A 17,176-nucleotide genomic window follows, 5' to 3' on the forward strand; every position below is an offset into this window, starting at 1 on the left:
TTATACTAATAAACTATATAATATTTTATATAATAAAGCTAAAGTTTTTATTAGCTTCTATTAATAACTCTATATTATAGAGAATTAATACTATACTATATTTTTAAATATTCTTAAAGATTATATAGAAGAATTCTATTTATATTATATTAGCCTAATTAGGAAGTAGAATAAAATGTATAATATACTAAATAAGTATTTTAATACTAATATTAATTATAGCTTCTATTAAGTTAATTAGACTATAATATTCTTTATATAAATTAAATAGGAGAATCCTAATAAGATACTTATAGAAGTATTTAAAACTCTTCTTAATAAGATACCCCTTGTATAATAAGCCCTTAAATTAGGATTTTAGAGAGAAGTTATACTTTATATATAAGTTACCTAAGTATACTAAGGAGTACTTAAGCTTAAGACTACTCTAAGTAATCTTAAAGTAGATTATATATATAAAGAATTCTTCTCTAACTTTAGAGTATCCCTCTAAATTACTCTTAATTAAAAGATACCTTTATATAATATTTACTTTATAAATAGGAAATATACCTCTAACTATAAGGGATATTTTAAATAGCTATATAATAGAGGCTCTCTTAAATAACTATTTAATAGAGGGAAAAGCTAACTCTTTATAAAGTAAGAACCTATTTATTTAAGTAATAAGAGATATTGTATTTATAAGAAGAAAAACTATTAGTTTACAAATTATATAAATAATAAATATAAGTATACAAAAGACTAATACTTTTAAGTATATACTATTCTTTATTAGAAGCTGTATAATAATTTTACTTTATATTTAGTAGATTTTAAAGGAGAGAATCCTATTAAGGACTTATATAATAAAGATTAGAATATTAACTTAAGAAATAAGGAAGTATTAATTTTCCTTATGTCCTTAGCTTTCTTTTCTTATATAATAGGGGAAGATATCTTCTTAATTCTAAAAATATTAAAAGTAAGCTAATTCCTATTGTATAACTCTTATAGTGCAGTATACTAAGGAGAACTTTAGAATATAAGTACTACTAAGTTTTTAACTATTAGGAAACTCTAAGTACTTGCATACTTAAGGGAATACTCTTATATAAAGATATTCTAAGTTTTAGAATCTACTTATATATAATTTAGACTAAATATATTAATTGCATTTATAAGAACTATAAATATAGAAAATCCCCTTAGGAGTATAATATATTATATTCTAAATGCACTAATATTTTTCCTATTTTCCTTATATAATACTAATAGACTTAGAGTATACTTTAATAATATAGATAATATTATTATATAAAAGAATAAACTACTTATTCTAATTATATAGAAATAGGGCTACTTATTCTTTAACTTTAGTTATATAGAAGTAAGTATATTCTTTACTAAAGGATAACTTTAATACTTCTATAGATAATTTGAATACTCTTATATAGATTACTTTTACTAATTCCTAAAAAATACTAAGTATAATAATATTAACTCTACTATTTTAGAAAAAGTCTAGAGGTTTTACTATTATTACTAGTTGTACAACTTAGTACTTAGATAATTTAAGTTCTCCCTAAAAGATAAAAGCTATTTTAACTATAAAATAGTTATAAATATTATACAATTAGAGGAGAAAAATACCCTCTATATTATTAATATAGAGACTAAATTCTAAGAGGCTATATTCTAAAAATTCTTATTTATATAAAATACTTAGAATGCCCTTTGTAAGTATTAAATTAGTATGTACATTAGTCTACTAGACTATATTATATATAATTTAAGTATACATTTTGCCTCTATAGAATTCTAAAATTATACTAAAATTATAGGGATTTTATATAATAAAATACTAATTAAAGCCTATTAGGCTATTAGTAAAATTAAGAGAGTATATATACTTCTTAAGTGTATATATAATATTCTATACTATAAGATTAAATACAATATAAATAAGGAGATAATTCTCTAAGTAACTATTAAGGCTTTAAATAATACTACTAGTCTGTACAGTATTATACTAACCCTCCTTATCTTTAGTATATACTTAAGAATTAATAAGAATTTACTACTCTTACTAAATATTATATAAAGGGCAGAAGCTATTTAGAAAGTAATAAAAATACTTTAAGGTATTTAAGTAGAAGTTAAAATTAATTATGCAATTAATATAAAAAATAGTCCTAATATTTAGAAAGTCCTTTTACTCCCTATTTAGAGTAAAGTCCTAGTATAGAGAGAGAATAAGAATTAGACTAAACTATATAAAATTTAAAGTATAAATAAATATATAGTAATAGTTAAAATAGTTAATAGCTCTACTTAATTTTATATAATACATATTAAACTCTATTTTTGTAAAGAATCTTTATAAGTAGAAGTTAACTTAAATATTATATAATTAACTCTATAATAATAATAAAAGAAGAGGGGAAGACTAAAGAAAGACTAGAGACTTACTATATAATAATTACTATATATATATATTAACGTAGTTCACAAGTGAGTGAGCCACACAAGTGAGTGAGCCACTTTTCTAGCACCCGTACGACAAAGTGTAAGAGAAATCAACCACAACGCCTTAAATTAATTTAAACTATTCAGAATCCTCTTCTTCAGAGGTGGATTCAACTTTCTGACATGTGCGAGCATTATGTCCAGTCTCTCCACAGATGCCACATCGTCGCGCGCGTGTTTCTGTCCTCCTCGCACGACCACTACTCTGACCTGTTTCTACCTGTAACTGCTCCGTTACATCAATCTGAGACTTTATATCCTTTGCCTGATTGATTGTAAGTGTTCCACCTTTCTGAAGCTGTTTTTTTTTTCGTACGGCGATGGCGGCTCATACGCTCATTTGCCTCTTGATACTCAGTCATTTGTGCCTGCATTAAAACCTGGTTATGGGCTACCACCATAATTCCTTTCTTCAGCTGCTGCATATACCTAATAATTGACGTTGGGGAGCTATTCTGATGTCGTACGATGCGATTCGTAATAAAATCAGAATGTGAATTGAATTCAATTGGGTTGTTTGGCGTCTTTGGGACCCAAGCTGCTGGTAAGCCAGCAGAAGAACCTGGAGGTGATGGCGTACGAAGCTTCACATCTAGCTGTGAAATCACATGTTCCGGATTGTACGGGACAAGGCCAGTTGCTCTAAAGCCTGCTTGAATGTTTGATGTTGTCATTGCCTTGTCGTACGCCTTATAAAAGGCTGGGAGGAAGTCTTCCTTTGCAATATGCGTAATGTGCACCCGCATAAGGACCTCAATTTCTTGGCTGTACGCCCGTTTTAAGGGACTAAAGCACCCAACATCAAGCGGCTGGAGCTTGTGCGATGAATGAGGGGGCATACAGAGCGTAATAATGTTCTGCTCCTTGCAGTATAGCTCAAAATCGACAGAATGGTGGCTTTCGTGGCCATCAAGGATGAGGAGGCAGTAAGTACCCTTCGTACGACTCCTTGTATGGAAATTAAAGTGCTGTACCCATTCTAGGCCTTTCTTATTTGTCGTCCAACTATTTTCTGTAAGTGTAATTACCCAGTCGGGTGGGAGGGGGCTGTTGCACATCCAGGAGTCAAGATGGACCTTGCCTGCAAAGATGATGTACAGCGGGATAGAATAGCCGCACGACCCAATGCCCTGGATTACTGTAACCCATTCCTGATTCCCTTGTTGTGCTCCTCTTGGCTTGCCACGTCGTTCAGAGGCTGTAACAACCATTTCAGAGGACATCTTGCCCATCGCAAACCCAGTCTCATCAAAGTTATAGATATCGGTATCGTCTATCCCGTACTTCGCAATTGTGTTTCGTACGAGGGAAAACCACGCGCGATACGCATCCGGATCTTCGCAGAGGACTCTCTGATAGTTGATTCTTCAATTAAAATGCGTCTGGAGCTCAGGTCGTCGTCGTACGAAGTTTGAGGCCCAGTTTGTTCCGACGCGTCGCGCGCCGCGGTCGCAAAGCAGTCAATCAGCCATTTCTCAAACAGCACTAAGGCGTGGCGAAAATGCTCGCGAATCCAGGTCAACGATGTATTGTACAATGGTCTCCTCTTCGTACGAGGTTAAATTCTGGCAGGGTGGTCGGATATCGCGTCTAGCAGGTTGGCCATGGTATCGTCGTTGGAGGGTTGCACGAGATACTTTGTAGTGAGATGCAGCCTTTCGCACGCTTAATTTTGGGTCGGATCTGAGCGCATTTAGCGCTAGGACTAAATCGCTTTCATTTGAATGTTGTACCATAGTTGTAGGTGGAGAAAAATAAAGGGAAAGGTAGGTTGTACGAAATTCTAGAAAAGTGGCTCACTCACTTGTGTGGCTCACTCACTTGTGAACTACGTTATATACTTATTATAGAAAGAAAAGGACTACTATAATTTTATTATTAAACTTTAACTTAATAATATTATTATAGCTCTAGGAGTACTATATAAAGAGTCTAATAGAATTAAGATTAATTCCCTAATTAATTAGGGAGTATTTATTTTTATTCTATATAATTTAAATAAGTATAGTAATATTTATATTTACAGTATACGTATAGTATAAGAGATAAAGAATATATTTACTAAGCTGTATAAGAAGTTAAGACTTATAATTTAAAGCTATAGGGACTAGGAGAATGAAGAACTCCTTACTTAAGTACTTATAATTTAAAGAATAAGCTAATAGCTACTCCTTACTCTTAGACTTACTCTTGTACAATACTATAAGTATTATAGAGAAATATAAAATATTATATAAGCTTATACTTAAGCTATTAACTAGTTAACTTATATAATTATTATAAGGCTACTAAAGAAACTTAAAAGCTAATATTCTAAAGGAATACTTCTCTAAATTATAAAACTATTATATAGACTTATAGAGTCTAAACTTTATTAGTATAAGACTTACTTAGAATACTATAAAGTAGATTTAAGTATAAAGGAGTCTATATATAACTCCTATTTTCTCTATACTACTAAGGAACTAAATACTTTTAGAATTACTATAATATAAATAGATAATACTCTAAGTTTTACAATTTAATTATTCTTATAGAAAGAAGAGACTAAGTTATTAAAAAAGGGGCTTTATATAAAGCTAAAGACTATTCTACAATAAGGTTAGGGAATTAACTTTAATAGAGAATAAATTTAATTGTATAATAACTCTATTATATTTACTTAGAAGGGTTAAGTTAATTAACTCTAGCTTATTAGTACAAATATATATAATACTTAATAGTAATACATTTTATAGAGAGTAAGAGGAGTATATTTTGCATTTATTTACTAATTAGAAGCCTTATACAATTAATTTATTACTGCCTAAGTAAAATAACTAGAAGTAAAAAATATTAAAGCCTTAAATATATAACTTAAGTAGTAAATTAATAACTTAAACTAAGGTCTTATATTTATTCTACTAAATCTTTTATATATAAAAATGTATATTTTTATAAATAAATTCTTTATAAATAATACTAATTTTTCTTTATAATTTAAATTTATAATTGTACTTATAGAGGAAACTACTTATATAACTACTAACTTTAAAATCTAGGAGAATATTATATACTAGAGCTTAATAAAGTATAAAAGAGTTACTAAAAGTATCCTTATAAGCGAATTATATAGAATAACTATTAGCTTTAATAGTAGTATTTCCCTTAGTACAATACTAAACTAGATTCTTTATATACTCTAAGCTCTAAGAATTCTAATTGTAGTTTATTTAGACTTATAATTCCTATATAAGTACCTTATATAACTAAGTACTATAAATAAAAAGAGGCTTATAATTAATATTATAAGCCTATAGGAGTTGTATAAAAAGAAAGAGATTTTAGAGGTAAGATAAATTAATAGTAAAGATAACTCTATAAATACTCTTACTAAGAAAATGCTAAACTTAGTACTATAGTAATTAATTATAAGTAATACTCTACAAATTTAAATTAAAGTATATATTAAAAAATTAGGAGAGAAGTATAATTAATAATTACTTTATATAAGTCTACTCTTATATATTAACTACTTAATTATTTACTTTTTAATTTAAAATACTAAATACTAATATATTCTCTAGGAATATTAACTTTAAATATATTCCTTTATATAACTACTTAGCCTACTACCTATAAGCTATATAATAAGAAATTAGGACTTAAAAATTAATTAATTACTTAATAACTATAGGAGTAGAGGCTCCTCTAAATTTATAATTACTTATAATAATTTAAACTTTATTCTTTTACTTATAGTAAGTATAAAAGTAAGTATAATAAGAATTCTTATTTAAATTCTTATTATTATTATTATTATTATTATTATATAAATTATAATTATAATACTAATAATAAGCTCTATACAACTGCTAAATATACTTAGTATAAGTACTATTCTAGTATATAGTAATATAAATTTAAGTATAGAATTAGAGAGTACTAGTACTATAGTTATACTTCTAAGAGTAAGTATTAATAGCCTAATTGTAATTCTAAACTAGAATTATACAAAAGTATCCCTCCTAATAAATAATCTTAATAAGGAGGAAAGAGATATTCTTACTAGCTAGAAGACAAATTTTAATATTATAAAATAGTATATAAGCTACTTTATACTCCTCCTCCTATATTAAAGTTAATTTTATATAAATTAATAATTATAAGAAAAGAAAATTATATATATATTAATAGAGAGTATAATAAAGAAAGTATAATTATAAGCTATTAAAGTAAGTAAAGTAACCTAGTAAGTGCCTCTAGTATCTATATAAATAGTAATAGTACTTATAGGGGTAATTTAATTTCTAGTAGGAATAAGAAATATAATTGCAACTGTATTAGGAAGCCTCTAATGTATAAAAAGGTTAGTAGAAGGATAGAGGTAGAAGAAGAGTACTAAGGCGTATGAATTACTTAAATTTTTAGTTTTCTACTTTTTCTCCTTATTAGAAAGCTTAAATTTAGTAGTATCTCTATTAATAAAGAAATTAAGAGCTTTATATATTTAATTTACTTTATTTATTTATTTATTTTTTCTTTTTTTTTAATAGAAGCTTATTTTTATATAGTAAAGAGATTTTAGTGCAAATTGTAAGGAAGAAAAGAGAAGAGGAAAATAGGAGGAAGAAAAGGGTAATAGGCTGCCTTACTAAGTAGAGTAGGTAAGTACAGTAAAGTTGCAAAGTAAAGTTAGAAGGTAAATACTACCTCTATATAATTAGTCTACTTAATTAAATAGGAAGGAATAATTATACAAAAAGGGAAGAAAGGACTATAAGTATTATTAATAATTCTTATAGTTTAAATCTATTATATAATAATTAGTACTTGCGTAATGCAATAGTAAGCGTCTAGTAGTATCTGCACACTCTACACGCAGATAGTTAGTTTAATTCTAACTGCAGGAATACTATTTTGCAGAGACCTAATTAGTCACTAGGTACCCTACTCTGCAGGAAAAGTAGAGCCCTAAGCCCTATATATACAATAGGGCTCAGATAATAGTATACATATTAGATTAAAGTATAGTGTATACAGGAAAGATTTAGATAAAAATAAGATTCCTTAATAAGTCTAGGAATATAAGAGGGTTTTACCTTTAACCCTTTAAAGGGGAGTTTACCTCTTATATATACATAGGTTAAATCTGTATAGGGTAGTTAGTACTATAGTATAAGAAGTCTTTATTATATAGTCTCCTATTAATAAAACTTCCCTTATAAATTAAATTAAATATAATAATTAGTAGCCTAATCTACTAAATCTATATATAAGGTTATTAATAGAATAATTAGTATAATCTAATTAGCTATATTAAAGGGATTATACAGTTAGATTATAAAATAAAAATTGTAAGTATTAGAATAATATAATTATATAACTGTATAATACTTACAGCTTAGAGGAAGAGTATATAAATTGGATAGTATAGTATTTACTTATGCGCAAGGGAATTACCTCTTAGCTCAGCCTGAATAACTTAGGCCCAAATAAGACAGTATATTTATCTTATATAATACTAATCTTATAGTTAGGAAGGATAGTTATAAATATTATTCTTTAGTTTACTCTATATTTTAAGTACCTGCGTGCACGTACAAAGCCTATTTAATATATTTTCTATATTTCTAAGGACTTAAGGACTAAATTATTTAACTCTTTACTTTCTATTAGGCTTATTTTATTTATATTGTATTAGAATTAAGGAGGAATATTCTTAATAATTAAGAGGTTGTATAAGTTAAAATACTCCTAAATAAGTTTAGCTATAATAGCCTCTACTTAAAGGTTCTTAATAGGCTTACTTTAAAGAGTCTTAATAGAAGGGTTATATTTAAAATACTTATTAACTTAATTCTTTTTAAGTAGTTAAAAATTACTAGTAGCTATAAGTATACATTAGACTAAATTCTTTAGCTACTAATAACTTAGTATAAGGCTATGGGCCCCTTAAGTAAGTACTTAATTAGCTAAGTAAGTCTCCTACTTAAGTATAAGCCTCTATAAAGTAACTTAGCCTCCTTAGTAGGTGCAGATTCCCTGCATTTAGGCTTAAAGGGTAGACTCTAGTATGCACTATATACAAGATGCCTTCTATATAGTAGTACTTTTAGCAATTTTATTTAGTGCCTTTTAAAGGTCTATTTTAGTATATTTAGCTATAGTAGAAATAGTAGTATTTTTAAAATAATTTATTTTGTTAGTTGTTGTAATTAATTTAATTGTAAGGGTATTCGGAAAGGTGATGTGTAGAGGGGAAAATGGTGCGCAAGATGTGGGGGTGCGCAAGATGGGGGGGTCTTGACTTAGCGCGAGGTTGGACTTTGCTCCCTACTCGACCCTGGGCACAAGTGCACCTGCCCGGTCTTGCGTCACCATTCACGCAGGCCAGCAGCTTCTAGGAGATTGGGGAAGGCGAGGTGAGTGAGGGGGCGACACGACGCCGTGAAAGCACCCAGGTAGGTATCTGTACACGATGGTGCATTCATTGAGGAGGTGCTTCGAACGTTTATGTACCCCTTCTCGGAGCAAAACCAGAGGGCGAGATGGCCTACCAAGGTACCTAGGCAAGGTAGGAATGGGGAGATGATGAGACAAAAGTGCCTTCTCTGCCCAGGCTGTGGTTGGAGTGACCTGACCTGACATTGCCCGACCGTTCACGGCCGGCCCCACTTGGCCGTCATCCGTCCGAAAGACAGGTAGGCACGTAGTCAGGTACCGGTTGGGGGAGGTGCGTCCCTCCTCAGCTTTGGTCAGTGTTTGATTGTATCTACTTTGGCCACTGTTCCCATTCCACACATTGTCGTATTGTTGTTAACTGTCGTCTTGTATATTAAGAAACTATCCTGCCTCCCCCCGCCCTCCTTCTGTTTAAGCTTCGATAGAGTAGATGCACTCATCGGACACGGTAGAAATGTTGCACCAGGCAAGGTACTTACGGTTACACATGCCTTGACCATAGCTCTAACCGAGCTGTAGGCTCCTGATCCTGCTCTTGCTCCTGCTGCTACTGTCCCATCAATGTCGCCCGTCTCCTGCCTCCAGCCTCCTGCTCGTCGACGCACATACGGCAAGATCACCCCATGGTGGCTTCCCTTTCCGGCACTTCTCCTACCTTATTAAGGTACCTATGTAGGTAGGTAGAGGGTTAGGAGGCAGGTACCTAACCTTACCGACCTTTGATCCTCTTCCTCACCTTCCCGTCTTTCTTCGCCTCGTGCTCTTCCCTCCCTCCCCCCTCCTTGCAGTTGCCCAACCCAGTCTGTCACTTGCCTTTCTATCCAGTTCCTGCCCTCCGTTTACTCCTCATCTCGTCTCACATTATTACGTAGGTCCTCTTCTCGTGCTGTGTGTCTCTGCCCGTCGCCTCCTCCCATTTTGGCACCAGCTCGCAGCCGGCAGCCTTGACTCCCGACTCCCAGCACAAAACCCTCGCAGCCCCTCGTCCCCTCTTCTCTTCATCGATTCCGTCTTCATCAACTTCTTCCTCATCCTCCTCCTCTTCCTGCTGCTGCTGGTCTTCCTCCTAAGCCCTCTGGCCTGCGAATTGCACCTCGTAGACGACTCACTCGAACTACCACTCGCCTCCTTACTCATCCCCATCTTCCCCCAGATCGAGATTCCAGCACCCAAACACCTGGAAGTCGCCATCATGGTCACTCCGAAGCAGCCGGGCCGTCAGTTCTCCTTGGGCGCCTCGGCGCACCGCAGGAGACAGATGAGCAACATGCATGACCAGGGTAATCATTTCGGTCCAGCTCTGACTGTAAGTCTGTCAATCGCGTCCTCGTCCGTTCGCGAGCTTGCATTCCCCGCATGTCTCAGCAACCCACGCCCTGGCCCAAGACATTGATCGGCCCGTGGACTCAATTGTCTGTCTTCTCTCGACTCGATAATCCAATGAGATGGCAAATTGCTTCACCATCCCCTAGTCTCATTTCACGCTTGACCACTAACGCCAGCTTGACAGACTCTCTACTGCGGAATTTCGGCCGTCTTCGCCGACTCCCACACAGCTGTCGTGGCCCTTGCAATCCACGACACGGTCTACCTGATTGACTTCACTGTCAAGCACATCAACCTCGACGATGCCACCCAGACGGGCAACGATGCCATTGCTGACTACATCATCAGTACGCTCGAAGATTACGAGCATGCAAACTTCTCCAAGTTCATTGGTGCTGGTCTGCCCATGACCCTCAAGTACATGAGCCAGTCTTTGTGCTCGCGTCTTTGGCTCGATCTTGACATCGTCCCCGTTGTCTTGCGCCCCGACGACGAGCACAAGGAGAAGAGCTTCTGGGACATCAAGCGAGTGGACGAGCAAGCCGATTCTATGGCTCGCAAGTGCATCATGTAAGTTGCCCGTCCCGTACTCCCCCTTCAATCCTTGCACACTCGACCGGACTAGTTAGTGACGCCTCATCCACAGGAACTTTGGTCCGTCCCTCGTTCCCCTCCTCCAGGTCGGCTGGAGAGGTGTCGTTCAGACGGACGCTGGCTTCCGTGTGCAGCTCAATACGGTCCAGAACCACAAGGACACTTGCGGTACCCCGACCTGGGACGCCACCATGTTCTTTGCCAAGAAGCTTCGCGAGAACAAGATCAAGGTTGCCTTCTTCAGCAGTACTCCCCAGGGAGGTGGTGTCGCCTTGATGCGACACGCCCTCGTCCGCTTTGCCCGTCTTATTGGCGTTGACCTGACTTGGTATGGTACGTTTTCCCCTTGCGTCCACCTCTTGCAGAATCGTACGGATCTGACATCATGGCCAGTGCCCAAGCCAAGACCCGGTGTCTTCAGGATCACCAAAAACATCCATAACATCCTCCAAGGTGTCAGTCATCCCGACCAGCGCATCTCGGCCGAGGAGAAGCAGTCCATCATTGATTGGATCACGGAGAATGCCAACCGTTACTGGCTTTCCGAAGGAGGCCCTCTGAGACCCCCCGAAGAGGGTGGCGCCGATGTGGTCATGGTGAGCCTTCTCCAATCCTTTCCCCCCGCCTCTAGGGCTTCTCCAAACCCTCCTCCCCCCTACCCCTTCACCCCCATACGCACAGCTACCCCTCCATCCCTCCACAGGCTGCATGGGAGGTGTGATGGTCCCCACACAAGCTCTTCTATCGGGTCCGCCCCACATTTCCCGCATCCGGCACCCGGCATCAGACAGCCCAAGGTCTAATCATGAACTGCTGCTGACATGTGCGTGCGATTCAGATTGACGACCCTCAAATGCCCGGCTTGATTCCCCTGATCAAGAAGATTACGCCCGACCGGCCTGTTCTCTACCGATCCCACATCCAGATCCGCAGCGACTTGACTGCCAAGGCCGGCTCGCCCCAGGAGGACATCTGGAACTTCTTGTGGAGCAACATTCAACATGCCGACATGTTCATCAGCCACCCCATCCCCATCTTCGTGCCTCACACGGTGCCCAAGGAAAAGGTGGTGTACTTCCCTGCCACGACGGACTGGCTGGACGGCCTGAACAAGCCCCTGAACAGATGGGACACGGGCTACTACGGCCACATCTACAACACCGCCTGTCGAAACCAGGGAATGACGGAGCTGGAGTGGCCCGCCCGCAAGTACATCATCCAGGTGGCTCGGTTCGATCCCTCCAAGGGCATCCCCACCGTCATTGACTCTTATGCCGAGTTCCGTCGTCTGCTGGAAGAGAAAGGCGAGACGGACATCCCGCAGCTTGTCGTTTGCGGCAACGGGTCGGTTGACGATCCCGATGCTAGCATGATCTACGACCAGACAATGAACCAGCTCGAGAAGCACTACCCTCACCTCGTCAAGGATTGCAGCATAATGCGCCTAGATCCCAATGACCAGCTCCTCAACACGGTCATTGCCAACGCTCACGTCGTCCTCCAGCTCTCGACACGCGAGGGGTTCGAGGTCAAGGTCTCTGAGGCTTTGCACGCCGGCCGGCCCGTCATTGCTACACGAGCAGGCGGTATCCCGCTCCAGGTCAAGGACAACGTCAACGGCTTCTTGGTGGAGCCCGGTGACTTCAAGGCCGTGGCCGGTCATCTCTTGGACCTCTTCACGGACAATGAGCTGCACAAGAAGATGAGCTACGCTGCCGCCACGGGTGTGAGTGACGAGGTGGGCACGGTCGGGAACGCATTGGGCTGGTTCTATCTCGCCGCGAAGTGGGCCGAGGTTGGTGTCAAGCCTGGTCTGCGCGGCGCCGAGCGATGGGTCAACGACATGGCGCGAGAGGAGGCCGGCAAGCCCTACACGGAGGGCGAGAACCGTCTGCCGCGTCACTTTACTCAGAAAAAGGACGTTGCCATAGTGTCTGGAAAGACGAATGGCAATGGCGAGACGGGTGAGAAGGGCGGCGAAAAGGCGCAGTAGTGTGATGTAGCAACGGGTTGTCGATTTTGCGCACGACGATGGTATGAGTTATGATTGGTGGACTGGGGACAGTTGGGATTGAGGGGTTTTTTTATCAGGAGAAAAGTAATGTGTCGAGCCTTTGTTAACGGATACATGGTTATAGAGATGGGTTTTGACACCGTGCTCGAATCGAGGGATGGATGCTTGTCGTGATCTACCTTGTCTATTGTGGTTTGTGGTTTGTTGGTGGGAAGAAAGGCATGGAGCTGATTCATGTGTTGTTTGGCAGTAAAGTGAAAGTGCCCAAACATTGGTGCCGGGAGAGATGGCCAGGTGTTGACAGGCGGTAGACGGCAGGCGGCATCAGTCAGGGTGCAATGTATCGGTTACCGAGCGGTCATGCAAACCCCCGATCGGGCTTCCGACTAGGTGTGTATGGACAGTGTAGTGAGTGTGGCATCTCGAGTGAGAGAAAGAATAGTCTGTAGCCTAGTAGCCTGGCTAGTTACCTGGCCTGGCCTGGTCTGGCGTGGTGGTCACGAATCAGTCATGTGTGTCGTGTTGCGGCCAGCCGCGCGTTCGGGTAGACAGGGCCCGCTCGCTCGCTGGCGGGTGTTACAGTTGAATCCTTTCGGATAGATAAGCCGAGTCGTCAGCTCCCACCTCCCGTTGCTGGCCTGTCAAGTTGGGATATCTTGAGGGTTTTTTCTTCCTTTTCTTCTTCTTCTTTTTGTCTTTTCCCCTGTGTAGTCATTTTTGTGTTTTTTTGTGTTTTATAGTTGGTTCCCAAGACAGACAGACAGACAGCCAGCCAGATAGCCATCACCACTGCTGCTCCGAGGGTTATACACACAATCACGGAGCAAACATGGTTCAGCTGATGTCAGCGGCGGCCGCCCTGGCAGCGGTTTACAGCATAACCTTATCTCCGGCAACGGTCCTCGTCTCGGCCGAGCCCATCTCGGCGGCGCATCAATACTCACCTGTATCACCACCGCCATCTTCGTCGTCTTCCGACTTCGCACCGAGCCCGGAACACGCGCGTGAGAATGCGGTGCATATCTTCAACGCCGTGCACTCGGCCTTGCGCCAGTGGGGGTCCTCGCTGCACCACAACGGGTTGGGGCTGATCCCCGCCACAGTGCCGCGGGGCACGCTGATGTACCACGGCACGAGATCCAACAGCACGCCCGAGGGGTTCGAGTGGCTCGCGTTCGAGATGGAACACTCGGAGAATTTTGCGAGGAGCTGGAGGAAGGGACGGGGGACGCCGCCGCCGAAGCCGCCAGGCAAGGGCAAGGGCAAGGGAAAACCACCACCACCTCGGAGACCGCCTGGAGGCGAGCCGATTATCCCGATGATGGAGGGACAGAAACCGCTCGTCGGAGAGAACGAGAAAGGCGATGAGAGACCTCCGAGAGGCCCCGGGGGCCCGGATGAACCTGTTCGCGGGTACTTCCACACGTACCGCGCCAATCGGGACCTCAAGCTGCTGTACCTCGACGGCATGGCCGCGGGGAAGACGGGCATGGGCACGCTCGATACGCAGGACTTTCTGCTGCGCGACCTCGACGAGGCGCCCGGGTTCGGTGAGTACGACCGCGCCAAGGAGATCTGCGAGGTCGTCAAGGCGTGGGGCCTCGACGGCGTCATCCGAATGGAGATCGGGTTCGAGGCCATCTACTGCGACTTCTTTGACGGCCTGGACCTCGTCTCGGTCATGAGGCGGCCATGGAGCGACCAGGTCGAGGGTGGCGGCGGGATGGGCCTTTTTGACTGGGCGAGGGCCGTTGCGCAGCGGTACGACGGCATCGGCGGCGGCAGGGTGCGGTTGGGGTTGGGGGGCATGGTCAGCGGGCTCTGGTACCCCCTCAACGTGTCCAACCCGAACGGGCGGAGGGACATGCCGAGGCTGGGACGCCTCGCGAGGGAGGAGCGGGAGGTGGTGCTCGGCAGGGTCGGGGAGATCGTCAAGGGCGCTGCGTGGTCGGACGGGAAAGTAGATTGGCAGGGCGTGGCGGACCTCATCGTCACGAGGTTCGGGGACCGCATCGAGGCGATTGCCGACGATGAAGCCGTGGCGGAGGACGAGGCGTTCCTGAGACAAGTTCTGGGCGTGACGAACACGTTTGTGGACTACCCGTGGGACGAGTTCGACTCGGAAGCGGCGGTTAAAGGGGGGCAGAAGGAGGAGAAGGAGGAGGGGTATATCAGGGAGGCAAGGAGAAGGTGTGCGGCGCATTACCTGGAGCCGGCGACGGCGTGGAGGGACGAGTGGACGCGGGAGGACGAGATGATTTACGTCGCCATCTCAGCAGTCGCGGAGCGCATCTGCGGGGACCTGTTTGACGTCCGCGGGCTGGTCCTGGACGCGGCGCCGGAGCTGGCGGGAGCGATTACGGAGGCGGATGTCGTGGCGGCGATGGCGGCGGCAACGAGTCGGCGACGCTCCGAAGACGCAGACGCAGACGGAGACGCGGGAGACGAGCTCGCGGGGGCCGTCAGGCGAGGGCGCGAGACGATCAGGACGCTCAAGGGGGACCTCGGGTGGAGCCTGTGGAAGAGGTGCAGGCCCGGGTGCGGCGTGGCCGAGATCTGCTTCGTGGCCATGTGGCCGTTCGGGCTGAAGGACGACCACTACCGCCCGAGCTGCCAGAACCGGAGCGCGTTGGAGGAGAGGGGGGCGCGGCACGGCGACGAGGAGCGGTACTGGGAGTGGGAGCCCAGGTGATTGTGACGCCGCGCGGGTTCCGGCGGGAAATGGGAGAGTTGCGGGGGGCGAGATGTTTGGTGACGGAGACATGGTGTACTGGTTTTTCGATGTATCTATTCTAATGGTCGCGGGGCGGTGCTGTTCTTGTTTGTATGATGCTCTCTCTCGGACAATGTGACACGGAAACTTGACAGAGGTGGTTTTGTCGTAGCCGTTATTGTGTTGGTATCTAAGTATTCTTTATCCTAAAGACATTTCACGTAGATCTGATTATTGTTGTTCCGCATTTGGTTGAAGCGTGATCCTCTGATAGACGTTACCACGTGTGCTGCGTGGGTAAGTCGCGTGCCTTTAAGGACTGAATTGAGATACGATGTTGGAAGCGAGTCATGATGTCTCGAGATGTTGCCATCACCACAGACCTCGAAGGTGGAGAAGTTACTATTCGGGACAAAGTTCCGGAAACTCTGTCGGATGTTCATGACCAAGGCAAGCAAGGAGAGGGAGAGAGAGAGAGAGAGAGGTACGCGGGTGCAGTCTCGCCAGCAAGTTGACGTTCGTGCCCGGGCAACCATGGTCAGCGGATGGTTGAGAAGCCCAAGTCAATGTATGGTTGGAAAGACTGGAGGCAGAACGCTGCATCAACTCGGCCGAGGAGATGCAGAACGCCGGCAGCCCACGGCGAAAGTCATCTCTAAGACGCCTCGGTTTGGGGAAAAAAAGACGCGTGAGTAAGCTTCCAACATGGAATTGATGTTCCAGTTTGTCAGCAGATGGCAGTCAGCACCCAAAATAATGAATGGCTTTGGGGTCGTTGAAAATATTCCAAATCCCAGACAACAAAAGCCCCCCTCCCCCCGCTGGAAACATGTACCGCGCATCCTTGAGGCGGGATGACCCGAGTTCATGGTCGACGTTTGGTTAGCATGGAGCCACGAAACCTGGATCCTCCCCCCCGGCGCCCGAGTCCCGCGTTGTGTCCGGTCATTCTTCGAAATGTACCATTGTGTGACCAGCATCAGGGGACTTGTCCGCCTCGAACCTCGCAGATCTCGCTATAGCGAGATGTCCGAGGTGCGAAGGAGGGTGGGGTGAGGAGTGCAGCAAAAAAAATAGGTGGGATCGTGTCTGTCAAGATCGGGGTACAGCCCCCTTGTCCTTCTTGTTTCTTTGGGTTGTTTTGTTTACTAAAGAATTCCCACGAGAGGCTTCACTTTTCGTCACTCGTAAGGCTCATGCGCGTGTTTTTGTCATGCCACTAGGACTTGCGCAATTGGTCGTTGCCGGGGGGGAGCTGATGAAGGGGAGTCTAGAACCCTCCCTCCTCCTCCTTCCATCTTCCATGCCACGGTCAAGGGTCGATCATGAGCACCCGGGAGCTCCAGCAAGAGGTTCGCGGGCGGAATATTATGATGCTCGGCAAACTCAACACCCCCCCTTGGGACGATCCGGTTCTGAAGGTTCCGTTCCCGCCCACCGGCGCTGAAATTCCGTAGAGACGTATAACCCCCCCCGGAAAGACCCGGCCATGGAAGCATCCGTGTGTGTGAGTACAGTATGTGTGTGTGTGTGTGTGTGTGTATGTGTAATGTTGCAGCCTTTTCTAGCGTGCGGGC

At 42.2% G+C, this 17,176-nt stretch overlaps 2 protein-coding genes across 2 annotated transcripts; both read left to right on the forward strand.

Moving 5' to 3' along the window:
* Positions 1-9,575: 9,575 nt before the first annotated feature.
* On the forward strand, positions 9,576-12,865 carry CH63R_12364 (Glycosyl transferase group 1; the record flags this gene model as incomplete). The annotated part of the gene is made up of 6 exons (XM_018307338.1): positions 9,576-9,624; positions 9,825-10,258; positions 10,463-10,848; positions 10,925-11,205; positions 11,266-11,468; positions 11,711-12,865. 6 exons carry the CDS (start codon positions 9,576-9,578, stop codon positions 12,863-12,865), a joined length of 2,508 nt encoding a protein of 835 aa, XP_018151755.1.
* Positions 12,866-13,715: 850 nt separating this feature from the next.
* Positions 13,716-15,578, forward strand: CH63R_12365 (uncharacterized protein; the record flags this gene model as incomplete). Its single annotated transcript, XM_018307339.1, has 1 exon — positions 13,716-15,578. The coding sequence occupies one exon, from the start codon at positions 13,716-13,718 to the stop codon at positions 15,576-15,578; it is 1,863 nt and encodes a 620-aa protein (XP_018151756.1).
* Between the last annotated feature and the right edge of the window lie 1,598 nt (positions 15,579-17,176).

This window comes from Colletotrichum higginsianum, chromosome 9 (genome assembly GCF_001672515.1).
Source record: "Colletotrichum higginsianum IMI 349063 chromosome 9, whole genome shotgun sequence".
Lineage (NCBI taxonomy): Eukaryota > Fungi > Ascomycota > Sordariomycetes > Glomerellales > Glomerellaceae > Colletotrichum > Colletotrichum higginsianum.